The sequence below is a fragment of the Macaca nemestrina genome, chromosome 1, assembly GCF_043159975.1.
Source record: "Macaca nemestrina isolate mMacNem1 chromosome 1, mMacNem.hap1, whole genome shotgun sequence".
In the NCBI taxonomy this organism is placed as follows: Eukaryota; Metazoa; Chordata; class Mammalia; order Primates; family Cercopithecidae; genus Macaca; species Macaca nemestrina.
The window spans coordinates 198,540,383-198,557,610 of record NC_092125.1 but is presented as its reverse complement, the minus strand read 5'-3'; the positions used below and the strand labels follow the sequence as shown (position 1 = coordinate 198,557,610).

At 35.9% G+C, this 17,228-nt stretch overlaps 1 protein-coding gene across 8 annotated transcripts in view; it reads left to right on the top strand.

The window, feature by feature from the left end:
- Nucleotides 1–17,228, top strand: part of LOC105494697 (zinc finger MYM-type containing 4) — a 160,181-nt gene that overhangs the window by 98,584 nt on the left and 44,369 nt on the right. For 5 of the 8 annotated variants that reach the window (XM_011763385.3, XM_011763386.3, XM_011763384.3 and 2 more), the window contains 5 exons: nt 3–524; nt 2,264–2,325; nt 2,681–2,851; nt 10,621–10,705; nt 10,962–11,217. In XM_011763385.3, coding sequence (XP_011761687.2) covers nt 3–524; nt 2,264–2,325; nt 2,681–2,851; nt 10,621–10,705; nt 10,962–11,217 — 1,096 coding nt within the window. Of the gene's footprint in view, nt 1–2; nt 525–681; nt 856–2,263; nt 2,326–2,680; nt 2,852–10,620; nt 10,706–10,961; nt 11,218–17,228 lie in introns of those variants that run through there. The other 3 variants (XM_024796883.2, XM_024796882.2, XM_011763388.3) reach the window with 2 other exon arrangements.

Here is a 17,228-nt window from a genome sequence, read left to right as displayed (position 1 = left end):
AGGTGGTGGTATCATGGATACAGAAATGTCTGAAGATATAGACCACAACTTAACTCCTACCCTTGACAGCATGTCTTATGGAATGCCGAATCAAACAGGATCTGAAAATTCATTGCTGGATGAAGATGATTATTTTTTGAACTCTGGGGATCTTGCAGGAATTCCAGTCGTTGGTAGTGACAATGAGGATGAACAGGATTTTAGTTCAAAGGACAATCTTGTGTCTTCAATTCATACTGATGATAGCTTGGAAGTAGAGAGAAGAGTCACACAGCATGAATCAGACAATGAAAATGAAATACAAATTCAAAATAAGTTAAAAAAAGACTTTCCTAAACAGTTTGATCAGGTTTCTGTCTTTAAATCAATACGGAAAGATTTTAGTCTAGTAAGAGAAAACAGCAAAGAGACATTTTCTGGAAAGGAGAAAAATAGAGACCTAACTTATGAACGTGAAAAACGGTTGGATAAACCCCATAAAGATTTGGATTCAAGGTTGAAAAGCAGTTTTTTTGATAAAGCAGGTAATAATTGTTGGAATTAGAACCATAAAACACAATTAAAAATTACTGATCATAATATATAACTTTTATTACTTTTGATGTTAAGTGAAGTATGAACGGTTAAATTCATTGTAAGCTTGTCATTTTTCTTTTGTCCTTGTTCTTTGCAGAGTGACTGAATTTCTCCCAGTAACTTTTGGTAATGGTATAAATGGTTGAAAATAGCTCTAAACCTCATTTCTCCCTCCCCTGGTTGCAATGTTTTGATGAGAAAGGCAAGATACTTGAATCACCTGTTCATTTTCTTTGGTTGAACATTGGAACCTGAAGTTGGATTTAACTTCTTTGTGCTGTAAGCACTAATTCAAACTGCTGTCTCACCACTTAGTCCAAATTAGGGAGTTTTTATTTTATTTTTTAAATTTAATTTAATTTTTTGTTTATAAACTCTCACCTCTATCTGAAAGGGAGGTTTTTTTAAAAAAAAAAATTCTAATTTATGTTTTAGAAGTTTCTTGAGGTTTCTCCTGAGCCTCTTTGCCCGGTGTACCCTATACTTTAGCTGTAGTTAACATTCTTGAATATATCATATATTTCCTTCTATGCCTTCCTTTCCTCCTGCTATTCCATTTGCCTGCATGTCATTTTCTCTCTGTATATTTGCTTGTGAAAGTACTTCTTATCCAACAATGCCTAACTCATAAACCTCTTCTACTCTGTCATCATTCTAACTGCTCTACATCAAGAATGAATTGTTTCCTTATCTATATTTCCACAGCGTTTTCATGCCTCATTATTTATTTATAGTACTTATCACACAGTATTATAGTTCTGTATTTGTTTTACCTTACCTACTAGTGTAGGAGTTGAGGGCCAGATTTTATCTTACTCATCTTTGTATTCTTGGGGCCTAACCTAGTGTAGTAAAATAGTAATTATTCAATAAATGTTCACTAGCTGTGAAGGAAAGCGAGTATTCTATACCAGTCCTTGTATTTCTTCTAACAATGCTAGGAAATGTATGGTAGAAAGAACAAACCAGTATTGTTAGAGAGACAGCTTTTGAGTATGTACAAGGCTGTGCAAGGATATACTATGTTTTTCTCTATAATTCAGTATATATTTCCAGTATCCCTTCTTGGGGTATGAGAGTCATGTTTCTCAAGGAACATAATGTCTAGTAGTAGAATGGACAAGACAGGTCTGGCAGTAGAAGTGCCAATGTCCAGTGGAATAGCATAAGATTTAATTTACAGTTAAAGACAATGATAGAAGAGCTTGTCATAAGGCGGTTCAAGAAGGTATCTTTCAAATAATTGAAACAGTGTGTTTTAGGGATTCTTAGAAGAGAGATGATTTTTAACTTATTGAACAGGGAGGGTTTTATAGAGGAGAGGTGAATTTTTGACTGAGCTGAGTCTGGAAAACTATAAAGATTAGGATAGACAGAGGGGACTTGGAACAGAATAAGTAGAAATGGGGGAGAACAAACACAAGCAATTTTCAGAGCAAAAATAATTGTTTTTTTTTAGGTTTGAGCAAGGAAAAAATGTAGGGTAAGGCTAAAAGTTAGGTGGGGCCAGATTGTGCAGAACTTCGAGTGAAAATACCTTTTGGGTGTTTTTGGGACCCAATTCACTCTAACGAGCATCTTTGTTGGAAAAGAGAGGTGGTTATCAAATGATAGCTTTTTAGGTCACTCTTTATAAGATTTGTTATTCATATACATGTGTTTGTTTGTTTTTTTTTCCTTTCAATAGCTAATCAAGTTGAAGAAACATTACATACCCATTTACCACAAACCCCAGAAACAAACTTTAGGGTAAGTTTTCAGTGTGTATGTAGATTGCTGTAACTGTGACAAGTGTCAAAGTTTTCTTTATGTCACTTTCTAAATTCTAACAATGTATTAGGTAGAGCACTGATTTTTTTTTTTTTTTAATTTGCTTAATATTTGTGTAAGGTCATCATTGGAGACATTCTAAAAAGCCTCAACTCTTAGGGTCTTTGTTTGTATTTGGTATTTAGACATATAACACATTTACTTTTAGGCATAGGGACGCTAATGAATGTCCATAGAGTTCTTCATTTCCAATGAGCTTTTCTTTGGGTGTTAAACCTGAAGAGGAATCATTTTTAAGTCTGAATATTTATTAATCCTTTATATTGTGTTTTAGGATTCCAGCTACCCATTTGCCAATAAAGAATCCATTGGTTCGGAACTGGGGAATTCCTTTGCATCAAATATTAGAATTAAAGAAGAACCTTTGGATGATGAGTATGACAAAGCAATGGCACCACGGCAGGGACTACTAGACAAAATTAAAGATGAACCTGACAATGCTCAAGTAAACATTTCACCTTTTTTCCCCCCCTTCTTTTTGTTCCACACATTGAATTATTCATTTGAGAGAGGAAGTGCTTAAGAAGTGAAATAGTTTGTTGACAGGGTGAAAGGAAACTCTTAAAGAAGGTTGAGGCTATTTGAATTACCATATAAGGCATTAATGAGCTGTATGAAACTTTTCCTGAGTAGTAATTAAGGCTTTTAATCATCTGTGTTTCTTAACACCACTGTGATTTTTGCAATGCATTTTAGTGCAAGGATTTGAGAAGTATACAGCAGATATGGTTGAAGGTTTATGGTAGTTTATGGGTTTGTGGTGCAATCAAATTTATGTAGGATAGTAAGCCTTTTGCAGTTAATGCTAATGAAGTACAGGCTATATATGGATTTAAATATTTTTCAGGAGGGGTTAATGGACAGATCATCTTTGGAAGGGTTAATTGATTGAAGAACCAGTTCATTGGATTAGTGGATAGAAGGTAAAGGAGGCTTTGATGAATGATACGTGATTCCAAGTTTGAGATCTGTGAGTAATAAGAGTGAAGGTGGAACTCTGCTATTTCAAGGTTGCTCTGGAGATAAAATCATAGAGATCTTGTAACTGTGAGGTCCTGAAGTCAGCTAAGCTATCCATGCAGTTAATGATGTTGCTATTGTTGGAATAGAAGGAAAAAGTTATATCAGATGCTGCAATCATTTTGAAGTGCAAGAAGGGGTCCAAGGGACGAGTATGCAATAGCAGCAATTATTTGAGGGTATCTGTGTTTTGTACAGACGGTATGAATTGGCTGTTTTTCTGAAATGACATTTAATCTGGGGGAAGCTTATATTTTCCTATCTTTCTGTTTGTATTAGAGGGTTTGAGACTGTCAGACTTCTGTGAAAGTGCTTTCTTCTTCTTCTTTCTTTCTTTTTGTTTTTTTTTTCTTTTCTTTTCTTTTTCTTTTCTTTTTTTTTTTTTTTTTTGAGACAAGGTCTTGCTCTGTTGCCCAGGCTGGAATGCAGTGGTGCAATCACTGCTCACTGCAGCCTCAACCTCCCAGGCTGGAGTGAACTTCCCAGCTCAGCCTCTCAAGTAGCTGGGACCACAGGCGTGTACCACCACACTGGTGAATTAAAAAAAAATTTGGTAGAGGGGCCCGAAGTGGTGGCTCATGCCTGTCATCCCAGCACTTTGCAGGCTGAAGCCAGCAAATCACTTGAGGTCAGGAGTTCCAGACCACCCTGACCAACCTGGTGAAATCCCATCTCTATTAGAAATACACAAAATTAGCCAGGCATGGTGGCGGGTGCCTGTAATTCCAGCTACTTCGGAGGCTGAGGGAGGAGAATCAATTGAACCCAGGAGGTGGAGGTTGCAGCGAGTCGAGATTGCACCACTGCCCTCCAGCCTGGATGACAGAGTGAGACTCCATCTCAAAAAAAAAAAAACAATAAAAATAATAATATATATATATTTTTTGGTAGAGTAAGTTGCACAGGCTTGTCTCTAACTTCTGTGAGCACAGAATTAGGGATAAATAGATGTCTCAACACCTGGGGAAAGTTCATGTGGCAGTATATCCTTCAGAAGACTACAACTATGTCTATATGAAGGGCAGATCTTGTATCTCTTCTCCTGCCCCAATGTGGGTGTGCTGGCAGGGTACCAAAATCATCTCTTTCTTTTGTACTTGACCCATGTGACACTTCCATGGGACAAAAAGGCACTTGAAGCATAAACCAAATATAGTAGGGGTAGAGAACACTGAGAAGGTTATTAGTATTGTTGTTTTCAAAACAGTCAGAGGTTCCATTGGCTAGAGAATATAAATAGGATGGAACAGATAGAAACACTTAGATTTTTATATACTTATTCAGAATTATAAAATGTGTTATAAAATACTGAATATGAATATGAAGTTTCATCATGATTATGGAGAAGAACTTCCCCAAAGACTCCCTCCCTGATTGATTGGACTTGAGAATTAAGCAGTAATGTGAGTAGATCCTGGGCATAAGATCCAAAAACATTCTTTACCCTGACCCCACAATAAGGCACTTGCAGTATGTGAGTGGATAGAGCTAGGTTTTCCCTGAGGAGTCCTTTTTGTTGTCAGCCATACCAGTCCTATAGGATCAGACCTTTGATAATTCTTCTAGAAATCCCCCCAGAGCAGCTCATGTTTTAAACTAGATACATGATTCTTTCCTTCTTTTCTTTTTCTTGTCTTTTCCACACCCTTTTCCACCTTCCCTCTTTCTTTTAGAGGAGTATCGCCTTTCAGTATTGCATAACTTATTACTTTTATTCATTTCCCATGTACTGGAAAAGGGAACTCTAGTGTATTATTTTATTAGTCTCAAAAAAGTACTATTAGCCTCTCATAAAATACCGATAGATTTTACAGTTGTGGTCAGCGTTTACTTTTGACCATCCAGTTACCAGTAACTTTTTTCATGGTTCAATACAATCATAGCTTTAGTTTATGGCACCTTTTCAAAACTTCCTTGGCTTTTCTTTGTGCTTAATTTAGGTAGTTTTGCTTTTAGCTCACTTGCTAATTCTCTTTTTTACACAATTCATTTTGGTCCTAATTTCTTTACTTTTATACAGCACTTGTATAACAAGGTGCTGACATGTGTGTATATGTATTTAACTTCCTCTACCCATTTGCTCTTGGTTATTTCTTCAGTTATGATATTCTGGATTTGCCAGTCATCGTCTGTCCTCCTGCCTCTATTACTGGCATGATGTCATTGGGTCTCTCAGTTTCATTTCTTCGTTCTAATTCTATTGCATGTTTCTGTAATGTTTTCTGTAGTACTTTTACAGTTACAGATGCTTTTACATGTACTCTGTTGCTTAATTCTCCTAACAACCCTATTTAAGATGGCCAGAGTAAAGGATGTTAACATTTGTAGATGAGAGAGCTGAGAGATACAGAGATTTAGTTACTCAGGCCTCATGGCCAGGAAGGAGTCAATCTGGGGTCGTAATCAAAGTATTTTTTTTTTTTTTTTTTAGTGTACTAATCTTTCTGTAAATAAAAGTTGTTTAATTTTTAAAATACCTAGAGAAGGTTTCAAAATAGATACTTTAAACAGAGCCAGAGACCTCATTTTCCTCATTTCCCTTTTCTGTAGGTTCTAAAATCTGTACATTCAGTAAATACTGCATTAAAATCATGATTTCTTTTTCTTCTTGCTCATAATGATAGAGGGAGAGCTAATGTGTAGTCTCTCATTGAAAGAACTCAATTAAAATGGGAAAGCAAATGAACTAATTGTCATAATAGTGATTCATACAGTTTTGGGAAGAAAATGTGATAATTCAAATGTTGGGGCTTTGTTTTAGCCATGTTGAGTTAATTTGGCAATAGAAACTTACTCATTTCTAAAATACTTTCATGGGATATTAATATTGGTCTTCATTTGTAGTAAACTAAGAAAGTAAAGGTATTGGTATAGGATTTGTTTTGTTTTGTTTTGACATGTGTTTTTCTGCTTCTGAAAGCTTTTGGGTACCAATTAGATGTTTACTTCTCAGAAAATATTTATTAGTTATTTGCTAGTCATTGATTTATCAAATACTTGTGGAATTAGTGATCATGGGAGGATACAAACATAAACCAAACATGATTGTGCCTTGAAGGCATTGTGGACCATACAGACAGTACTTAAGATGTATACTATTTTACTGTATTACACAAATAATATGTACTCAAGGCTAAAGGAATCCAACGGAAGTTTGCAATAGCCATCACAGAGACTGAGAGAGCTGACTGGAGACCGTTAATGTATGCCAATGAGTATTGGTTGTTTCTGGAGTTTTCTGAGATGAAAATAAAAATATTTAAGGAAATTTTCTTTAATACACTATATAATGAAGGAATGTCATGATTAGTTGATGTTAGAAAATCTTTTAATACATACATTTCATCAGCAGGCCAAATAGGAGTATCTGCAATAGTCACTTTATTAGATGCCAAAAGATATCTCATGTAATTCAGCCATTTCTTACAATAGATTTTTTTCTTGATCATGATAAGGAACTACTACTTCAGATCAGTAACAGTTATTGAAGTTCAAGTAAAATGATGCAAACTTTCTGTTAATATTACTAAAAGAATACAAGTTGCGGATGTCATCGTTATTATTTAACTCTTGTTGGATTTTTACTCCAATCCATGTTAAAGAAATTAAAAGAAAAAATAACGGAAAAAGGGAAATAAAATTATCACTTGCTATTAAGAATATTTATGAAAGAATTAATAGAATTCATGAAAATTTAGTGGAGTATGTAGTTGAATTATACCAACATTTCTGTAAACTTCCTAGTTAGATGATATAATGAAAAAGATACACTATTCCCAGCAGCAACCAGTACTTACATCAAATATAACTTGAAATAATGAAGAATCCATCTTTTTAAATGTAAGAAATATGAAGATGTCAGTTATTTTTAAATTAAGATTTAAGGCCGGGTGTAATCCTGTAATCATGATCACGCCTGTAATCCTAACAGTTTGGGAGGCCAAGGGAGGTGAATCACTTGAGGTCAGGAGTTCAAGACCAGCCTGGCCAACATGATGAAACCCTGTCTCTACTAAAAAATACAAAAATTAGCCGGGCGTGGTGGTGCACGCCTGTAATCACAGCTACTCAGGAGGCTGAGGCAGGAGCCTCACTCGAGCCTGGGAGGTGGAGGCTGCAGTGAGCTAAGATCGTGCCATTGCACCCCAACTTGTGGGACAATAGTGAAACTCCATCTCAAAAAAAAAAATTGAGATTCAGATTTGATGCAATTCTGATGTAAATATCAAGTTAGGTTACGAAGTTTTGTAGAAGAATAATAGGCATGCACATACACACACTTATTACACATACCTTCTAAAAAATGGATGGAGAGGTTGAGAGCGGCAAACACTGTTAAATGGATGAACATCATATAATTCATTGCTTTCCTTTTTTTTTTTTTTTTTTTTTTTAAAAGATGGAGTTTCACTCTTGTTGCCCAGGCTGGAGTGCAATGGTGCAATATCGGCTTGCTGCAACCTCTGCCTCGCCCCCGCCCTGGGTTCAAGTGATTCTCCTGCCTCAGCCTCCTGAGTAACTGGGATTACAGGCGTGCGCCATGTCCCGCTAATTTCTGTAATTTTAGTAGAAACAGGGTTTCACCATGTTGGCCAGGCTGGTCTCAGACTCCTAACCTCAGGTGATCTGCCGAGCTCGGCCTCCCAAGGTGCTGGGATTACAGGTGTGAGCCACCACGCCTGGCCATAAACATTCTACAGTTAGTTTCATTAGGATAGCATGATGTGATAAGATTAGTCAGACTGAAAATGATATAGAAGAGATAGCCCAAAAACAGACATTATTTTTTAAGAATTTGATATATTTATCAGTGGCAAATTAAAGGAATTCACTGTTTAGAGAAAGAAAAAGGGGTGGGCGTGGTGGCTTACGCCTGTAATTCCAGCACTTTGGGAGACTGAGGTGGGTAGATCACTTGAGGTCAGGAGTTCAAGACCAGCCTGGCCAACATGGTGAAACTCCGTCTCTACTAAAAATACAAAAATTAGCTGGGCGTGGTGGCAGGTGCCTGTAATCTCAGCTACTTGTGAGGCTGAGGCAGGAGAATCAGTTGAACCTGAGAGGAGAGGTTGCAGTGAGCTGAGGTTGAGCTAGCCTGGGTGACAGAGCAAAACTCTGTCTCAAAAAGAAAAAAAAAAGAGAAGTTCATTATACATCAAAATGAGTAAATTCCAAATGGAATAAAGCAGGGGTTGGCAAATTATTAGTGGTGGGCCAAATCCAGCCCTCCACCCCCCCATTTTTTTTGTTTTTCCACCCACTGCTTTTATAAATAAAGTTTTATTTGAACATTGCCACATTCATTCATTTACATATTATCTGGGTGCTTTTACTCCATCAGAGGAGAATTGAGTAGTTGGGACAGCGACCATATGGCCTGCAAAGTCAAAAGTATTTGCTATCTGGCCCCTTACAGATAAAGTTTGCTGACCCCTGGATTAAAGGACTGTATTATTATAAAAACGAAACTATTTTCTTATTCTTTTAATGTGGAAATAAAACTTTGTAAGAGATAGAAGAAATCACAAAGGTAAAGACTGTCAGATATTTTTGACATAAAAATGGAAATAAATATATAAAATTTTAACTCAAAGTACACATTGAGGAAATGTTGATAACAAATGCTACTGAGAGTTAATACTGTTCCATTATAATGTACTTTTTGTAAATGAACATTAAAAAATAGCTGGAAATTGAAACAAAGTGGGAAAATACTTTTAAATGGTGTTTTTTCATAAATTACTGATATAATTAAGAACATTTTTTGGGGAGGAAAACAATCTGTCATTATGTATCAAGAACCTTTACTATGTACCTGTTTACCTAGTAGTTCCACTTTAGGAATTCTTTTCTTGGGAGATAATCCTAAATACAGGAGTATGAATATTCACAAAGATATTCATCGTGGCATTGCTCATTGTACTGAATATGCGGAAACATTAAATGGACCAACATTGTGTTGTGGTTATATAATCTCAGTGCCATGTGGGGCCATTGGAGCCTGAGGCAGAAGGAAAAAATCAGTAATATTGATTTGGTATTTCTTTAAAATTTTGATATTTTGCTCATCATGGACCTTGCATAAATTTGATTTTTAAAAATACTGTGTTAAAATATTATCTTGATTACTGAGGTTTTGGTGCCCCCTTAATTTTGTACCTGAGGCATGTGCCTCACTCACCTCATCCCAGTCACATCTCTGTGTAATGTGTTACGTTTCTTAAATAATATATATTTGTATGTCTCAAACTTGAGTAATGTGCCGACACCTCCCCACCACAGAAAAGGAGATATATCTGAGATACTCCAGAATTCCAAGAATAAGTGGTCTTGCAGAGTTTTTGCATGTTTCAATATGATAAACAATATGATAAACAATTAAAATAAAAGTTAAATCTATTATGTAATGATTTTAGAATGCAATCCTGTAATTGTAAAAAGCAAACAGCACTGAAAAGTTGTAGTAGAACTCAGTTATATGGTGGTTACCCATGACTTAAAATATGTGTATGTGCACATAAAAATCATTGAAATAAAAACAAAATTTAAATAGCATTCTTTTAGAATTTTCAGACTACGTAGACCTCAGGGATTCTTGGACTTCAGTTTTGGAAACACTGGTATATTTAGCCATTATAAGTTATTTTGGAGTAATATACTAATATACAAAAAGTTCAAATGATTCAAATGAGCAAAAAATCAGTTTATAAGAATGGTATATTTAGTATAATTACAACTTATTAAGAAATAAAACCTCTGTATTGAGGTGGGGAAAAGACTGGAAAGAAATATACCCAAAGAATAACAGTGGTTGTTTTGGGATGATTAAAATATGATTAGATTTTTTTTCTTATTTTTATTTATCTAAATTTTCTTTAGTGATTGTGTATTACTTTTATAATAAACAGTAACTCATAATACTTTAATAAAATTAAAGAAGATTTTTCAAAAATAATTTATAAATAGTAGTGTCACAGACTACTTTCATTTTTTCCTTCTTACACTCCTAGCATATACATATTATACCCATATTTAATTATAGTTTGCTTGCTGTTTTGTATTTTATTATTTCTTATTAATGTTTTAAACATTTTCCACCTCTTTATAGTGGTAGTAAAATGTCTTGAATGTCTGGATGTCTTTAGGTATTTATTATTTTCTCTATGTATTTATTTATTTTTTTCTTCTTTAAAGGAGTATAGTCATGGCCAACAGCAAAAAACTCAAGAGGGGGAACTGAAAATTAGTGCTGTGTTTTCAGTCAGTGGCAGCCCTCTTGGTAAGAAACAGACCTGAATAAATGGATTGTGTATATTCTGACCAATATGATTGAGAAGAAATTCTGCTTGTATTAATAAACTAGGCAGCTCTCTCTACCCACTTAGGATGCCTTTAAATTGTATATTGCATAATTACTATTGGGTTTCAAGACTAGCTCTAGAAGAGAAAGAATGTCTACTTAAAATTCATGGTAAAAAGTAAAACATTTTTTTCTTTCAATTTTTTTTTTTTTTTTTTTTTTTTTTTTTTTAAAGCTCCACAGTTGACTACTGGCTTTCAGCCCTCACTGGCGTCATCTGGCATGAATAAAATGCTTCCTTCAGTTCCAGCCACAGCTGTTCGAGTTTCCTGTTCTGGTTGTAAAAAAATCCTCCAGAAGGGGCAAACTGCTTATCAGAGAAAAGGGTCTACTCAGCTATTCTGCTCCACACTGTGCCTCACTGGATATACAGTTCCACCTGCCCGCCCACCGCCTCCTCTCACCAAGAAAACTTGTTCAAGTTGCTCAAAGTATAGCAGAATTCTAAATTATCTTTTTTATTTCTTTCCTTTCTCTCAGCATACTTTGTTCTTAGCCCATGTATTACATTTGATATTCCACATTTACTCCTTTTTTTTTTTTTTTGAGAAATACTTTATTTTCTGTCTGCTTTCAGTTGTTGCTTTTCAGTCTTCCAGGTGCTAGGTGCTCAACTTGTTTTTTAGCTTTCAATAATGTTACTTTTATGTATTGTTTTTGAAACCAGCTCTCCCATCCTTGTTAGTTGAAGTGCCTAATATAACAAAAAGTGCACATTTAGGGATATTGTATTACAGCAGTATTTTATCTTATAACTATAGGCAATAGATATTTAAATCCAACAAATATTTAAAGTTATATTTCCTGTTATGTAATTTGAATTTATTTAATACTTTTCTTCTTAACCTTAAATGGCTTCCAGTGTATATATTTTTATTTTCTCAATATCTCTGAACTACCTCATTGTGTCCATTGGAATGTTAAATAACAAAAAAAGGGTATGACCTTATGACTGTAATAAGGTCATCCTGATATATTTGAGGAATACAAAATAACTTTGACTAATTTTGTGATTGTTAGAAACAGTTTAAGTCAGAAAAAGAGGAATAATGCTCTTGTTCTGAAACACTCTATAATCAGGCTACTCAAACCATGATTCATTTATTACTTTAGGCAGTAGTGTTTACAGTTCCTCACACAGATGCTGCACTTTGCCTGCCTGGAGAGGAAAAAAAGATACTCCTCCTTCTAGTTCAGTTAAGAGATGTTTAAAAGAAATTTAAATGTGGTTAGAAGTTTTTCTGGAAGTTAGTTATATGTACATCGTTTATGCTTCATTTTTTTTAAATGACTGAAAGAGTAAATTTTGGTTATATTTGAGGCAGCTTAAATATATACTGTAACTTATGTATGCAAATGTAGATTTGACTTCAGTTTTCTTCGGAATTTCTATTTTTATTGTAAAATTGCCACTATTTAAAAGAAAAATAGAAACTTCTGCAACTTTTTGTTTTGGGACTATCTTTTAAGTTAATTATACATTCTTTTGAATAGCTTCTGTGCTATCAATTTTTATCTCCTGAGTGCTTATTTACTGTTCACGTGTGGCTAAAAGCCATTTAGAATCATGTATATTGATTAAAGTGTAGATTAAGATATTTTATATCAATTTTTGTTCAAAAATGAAATTTGATTAAATAAGATTGGTGCTTTTGTGACTTTCAATGCCTTTTGTGAAGGAATTTATAAAAGGGAATTTAAAAAATATATCTTTGAGTTATGTTGTCATTGTTAGAATAATAATTATCCCAGGGCTATTTTGAGTGATAGATTTTGATTATTATTTTTTAAATTTATTTCATTAGAACATAAACCATGAGGAAGTAGTTGGGGAAGGTGCCAGGGAATTTTGGTTGAAGGATATGAAATTTTTTAGTTACAAAGAATTGAAGGTCTGTTGTACAATATGGTGACTATAGTTAATGATAATTGTATTCTTGAAAGATGGTGAGAATGGATATAAAATGTTCTCACCACAAAAGCAATAACTGAGGGAATGCAAATATTAATTAGCTAGCTTTAGGGACCGCACAGTGTGTGTGTATACACACACAGACACACATACACACATACACACATACACAGGTTGAGTGTCTCTTACCTGAAATGCTTGGGACCAGAGGTGTTTCAGATTTCGGATTTTTAAAAAGGTTTTGGGATATTTGCATTATATCTGCTAACTGATGGAGCATTTCTAATCTGAAAATCTGAAATTTGAAATGCTCCAATGAGCATTTCCTTTAAATATCATGTTGGCGCTAAAAAAGTTACAGATACTGAGAGCATTTTGGATTTCTGGATTAGGGATACTCAGCCTGTTCCTCAAAATATGATGTCATGGCTGGGTGTGGTGGTTTACACCGGTAATCCCAGCACTTTGGGAGGCTAAGGCAGGTGGATCACTAGAGGCCAGGAGTTCCAAGACCAGCCTGGCCAACATGGTAAAACCTCCATCTCTGGTAATATTACAAAAATTAGCTGGGCTTGGTGGTGCATGCCTGTAATCCCAGCTACTCAGATGGCTGAGGCACAAGAATCACTTGACCCTGGGAGGTAGAGGTTGCAGTGAGCCAAGAGTGCACCACTGCACTCCAGCCTGGGCGACAGAGTGAGACACTATCTCAGAAAAAAAAAAAGAAAAGAAAATTATGTTGTACACATAGTAAATACATATAATTTATATCAGTATAAATAAATATATATCTCTGCACACACACACACCCCCACAAGGGTAGGAACTTTGTGTATCTACTTTAGTATACCCAGTACAGTAAATGCTTAATAAGTATTTGTTGAATGGGAGAATTAATGATCCTAACTTTTTTTTTTTTTGAGACGGAGTCTCGCCGCTCTGTCGCCCAGGCTGGAGTGCAGTGGCGCAGTCTCAGCTCACTGCAAGCTCTGCCTCCCGGGTTCACGCCATTCTCCTGCCTCAGCCTCCCGAGTAGCTGGGACTATAGACACCCGCCACCATACACTGCTAATTGTTTGTATTTTTAGTAGAGACGGGGTTTCACCATGTTAGCCAGGATGGTCTCCATCTCCTGACCTCGTGATCTGCCCGCCTTGGTCTCCCAAAGTGCTGGGATTACAGGTGTGAGCCACCGCGCCTGGCCCAATGATCCTAACTTTTAAAAAAGCTATACTTAACTACTTTATAGTTATAACTTATGCAGTAAAATTATTTAGTAAAAATAGACTATACTGCTTGAATTGTAAAATATACTTTTAAAAATGAGTGCTTAGGTGTATATCCTGTCTCTAATTTCTGTATTCCAGTATATTCATCATGGGATTCTTTTTTTTTTTTTTTTTGAGACGAAGTTTTGCTCTTGTTGCCCAGACTGGAGTGCAATGACACAATGTTGGCCCACTGTAACCTCCACCTCCAGGGTTCAAGCGATTCTCTTGCCTCAGCCTCCTGAGTAGCTGGGATTACAGGCATGCACCACTACGCCCAGCTAATTTTTTTGTATTTTTAGTAGAGATGGGGTTTCTCCATGTTGGTCAGGCTGGTCTCAAACTCCCGACCTCAGATGATCCGCCCGCCTCGGCCTCCCAAAGTGCTGAGATTACAGGCGTGAGCCACCGCACCGTGCCCGGCACTCATCGTGGGATTCTAAGATTTAAGTCAGTTTGAAGATTTTAATTTTTATAGGGTTTTTTCTCTTTCTTATTTTGTCATGAAATCATTTCATATAATAACTTCATGTTCCTTTAATTCTTACTCTAGGGATCAACAGTCTTTAAAATTTCAGCGATATTTATCCTTTTATAATCACCATAGGCTGGGCATGGTGGCATGCACTTGTAGTCCCACCTACTCAGGAGGCTGAGGTGGGAGGATTGCTTGAGCCCAGGAGTCTGAGACTCAACCTGGGCAATATAGTGACCCAGCCCCTAAAATGTCAGTCATATCTCTCTGTCTCAAAAAAATAAAAAATAAAAAAAGTCATAGATTTTTTTTTCAAAGATTTATCAGTTATTTTCAAAATGGCTATGGAAAACTCATGTAAGTTTTTAAATATGCCCTCTTTCTCATTTAAAAAAATTATTATTCTTGTCCATACATGTTACTCTTTTCATCTAGATTTATCAAGTTTCTTTGGCCTCTGGTCTCTGGTGTTTGCCTAAGCTTTATATAGAGACAGGTCATTTCTACCTATGTGTCATTTTATCTATGTCTTGATCTTACGTAATTCAGTTGCTCTTTAAGATTATGTTCTCTTCTCGTGTTTGGTTTATCCATTATCCAAATTCTCCATTTCTTCAACCTGTTATCCCTTGACTCTTAACAGTTCTACCTTTTTATTCACTTATTCTTTTACCCTTTTTTAATTCCTTACTCTTTTTCATTCACCCCTTTCTGTTCTTTCAGGTACTTCTTACTTATCTCCTCAGCCTTTTCTTCTTCATTTTCTTTCTTACTTTTCTCATACTTTTCATTTTACGTAATACTTACTTTCTTTTTGCTTCAGTCTTCAACCATTGTCAACCTTGTTTTTCCTTATATTCCATTTTACTTCCTGAACTACTCTTTCATCTCCTGTTCAACACTACCTTTCCTTCCTTTTTATCCCGTCTTATTTACACGGTGATTACAACAGTTTGGTGTACTCTGATTTATCTGATTGTAAAACTGATGAGTTGGATGTACCAAAAATAGAAGGAAGCTAAATTCAAAGAAGCTAAAAGATTTGCTTGTGTCACCTAGCTGGTTAATTTTGGCATGTGCATTGTTTCTCTACATAGTCTATATAGTCAAACAGGTTTCATTTGGAAATCATTCCCCATAAGAAGGATTTCAATTTGATTTGAATAGGCAGAGATGGAAAAAGTTTCCTCTCTAATAACTACTGCTATTATTGTAGACCAGTAGAAATATAGCAGTAGCACTTAGGTTAGAAGAAGCTCATTAGCTATTCAGAATAAATTTTATTTTTCTTAATTTTTGGTAATCTTATCTCTTAGCCTCTTGAATTTAACTTAAACTCTGAAAACATTTTGGTTGCCATTTAATTTTTAGGTTTCCTTAATGATAGGGACCTAATAATTTGGTTTAAAAAATCTGTCTTGGCTGGGAGCAGTGGCTCATACCTGTAATCCCAGCACTTTAGGAAGCCAATGTAGGAGGATTGCATGAGCCCAGGATTTCGAGACCAGCCTGGGCAACACAATGAAACCTCATCTCTACAAAAAGTTAAAAAATTAACCAGCTCTGGTGCCACATGCCTGTAAGCCCAGCTGCTTGGGAGAATGAGGCGAGAGGATTTCTTGAGTGCAGTTTGAGGCTGCAGTGAGCTATGATCACACTCCTGCTCTTCAGCCTAGGTGACAGAGCAGGACCCTATCTTTAAAAAAAAAAAAAATCTCATATTCTGCAGAAAAGAGGTAATTTGGAGGATAATTTTGTTAATACTGTTAGATCAGATTCTTGGTATAATGATATTCAAAGAAGTAACATGCAGATTTTCTGTACCTTTTCTGAATTTTCACTAACTGGAATGAGATTGTTTCTTCTCATTCTGTCATAAGATACAATCCACTACCACAATAAGATGTAATCTCATTGGACTCTAAGCATAGTGAGAGCAGTGAAAAATACCTAATTTTATACTTCCATTTCCTTGATCCATGCTGTTGCCAATTCTTATCTCCTTAACCTTCTAGAAAACGCCTATTTAAGGTCCAGCTAAAATATCACCCTTTGGGTTGCCTTTCACATTACATGTAGTCTGAAATAATTGTTTCTTCATTTATATTTTTATGGCACGTTATTCCTGTCTTCTCCAAAAATTATTTATACTTTTTTTTTTTTTTTTTGAGATGGGTCTCACTTTGTCGTCATGCTGGAGTGTAGTGGCGCGATCTTGGCTCACTGCAACCTCTGCTTTCCAGGTTGAAGCTATTCTCCTGCCTCAGCCTCTTGAGTAGCTGGGACTACAGGCACACACCACTATGCCCAGCTAATTTTTTTGTATTTTTAGTAGAGATGGGGTTTCACCGTATTAGCCAGGATGGTCTTGATCTCTTGACCTCAGGTGATCCGCCTGCCTCGGCCTCCCAAAGTGCTGGGATTACAGGCGTGAGCCACCGCACCTGGCCTATACTATTTTAATAATGCTTCTGTTACAGTATTTTATAAAATATTTGTCTATTTGTCACAGTAACTCTGAGCTCCTGAAGTACATACATCTCTTTTTTGAGATGGAGTCTTGCCCCATTGCCCAGGCTGGAGGGCAGTGGTGCAATCTGAGCTCACTGCAACTTCCACCTCCCAGGTTCAAGCAATTCTCTTGCCTCAGCCACCCAAGTAGCTGGTACTACGGGCGCATGCCACCACGCCTGGCTAATTTTTTTATTTATAGTAGAGACAGGGTTTTGCCATGCTGGCCAGGCTAGTCTCAAATTCCTGACCTCAAGTGATCCACCTGCTGCCTCC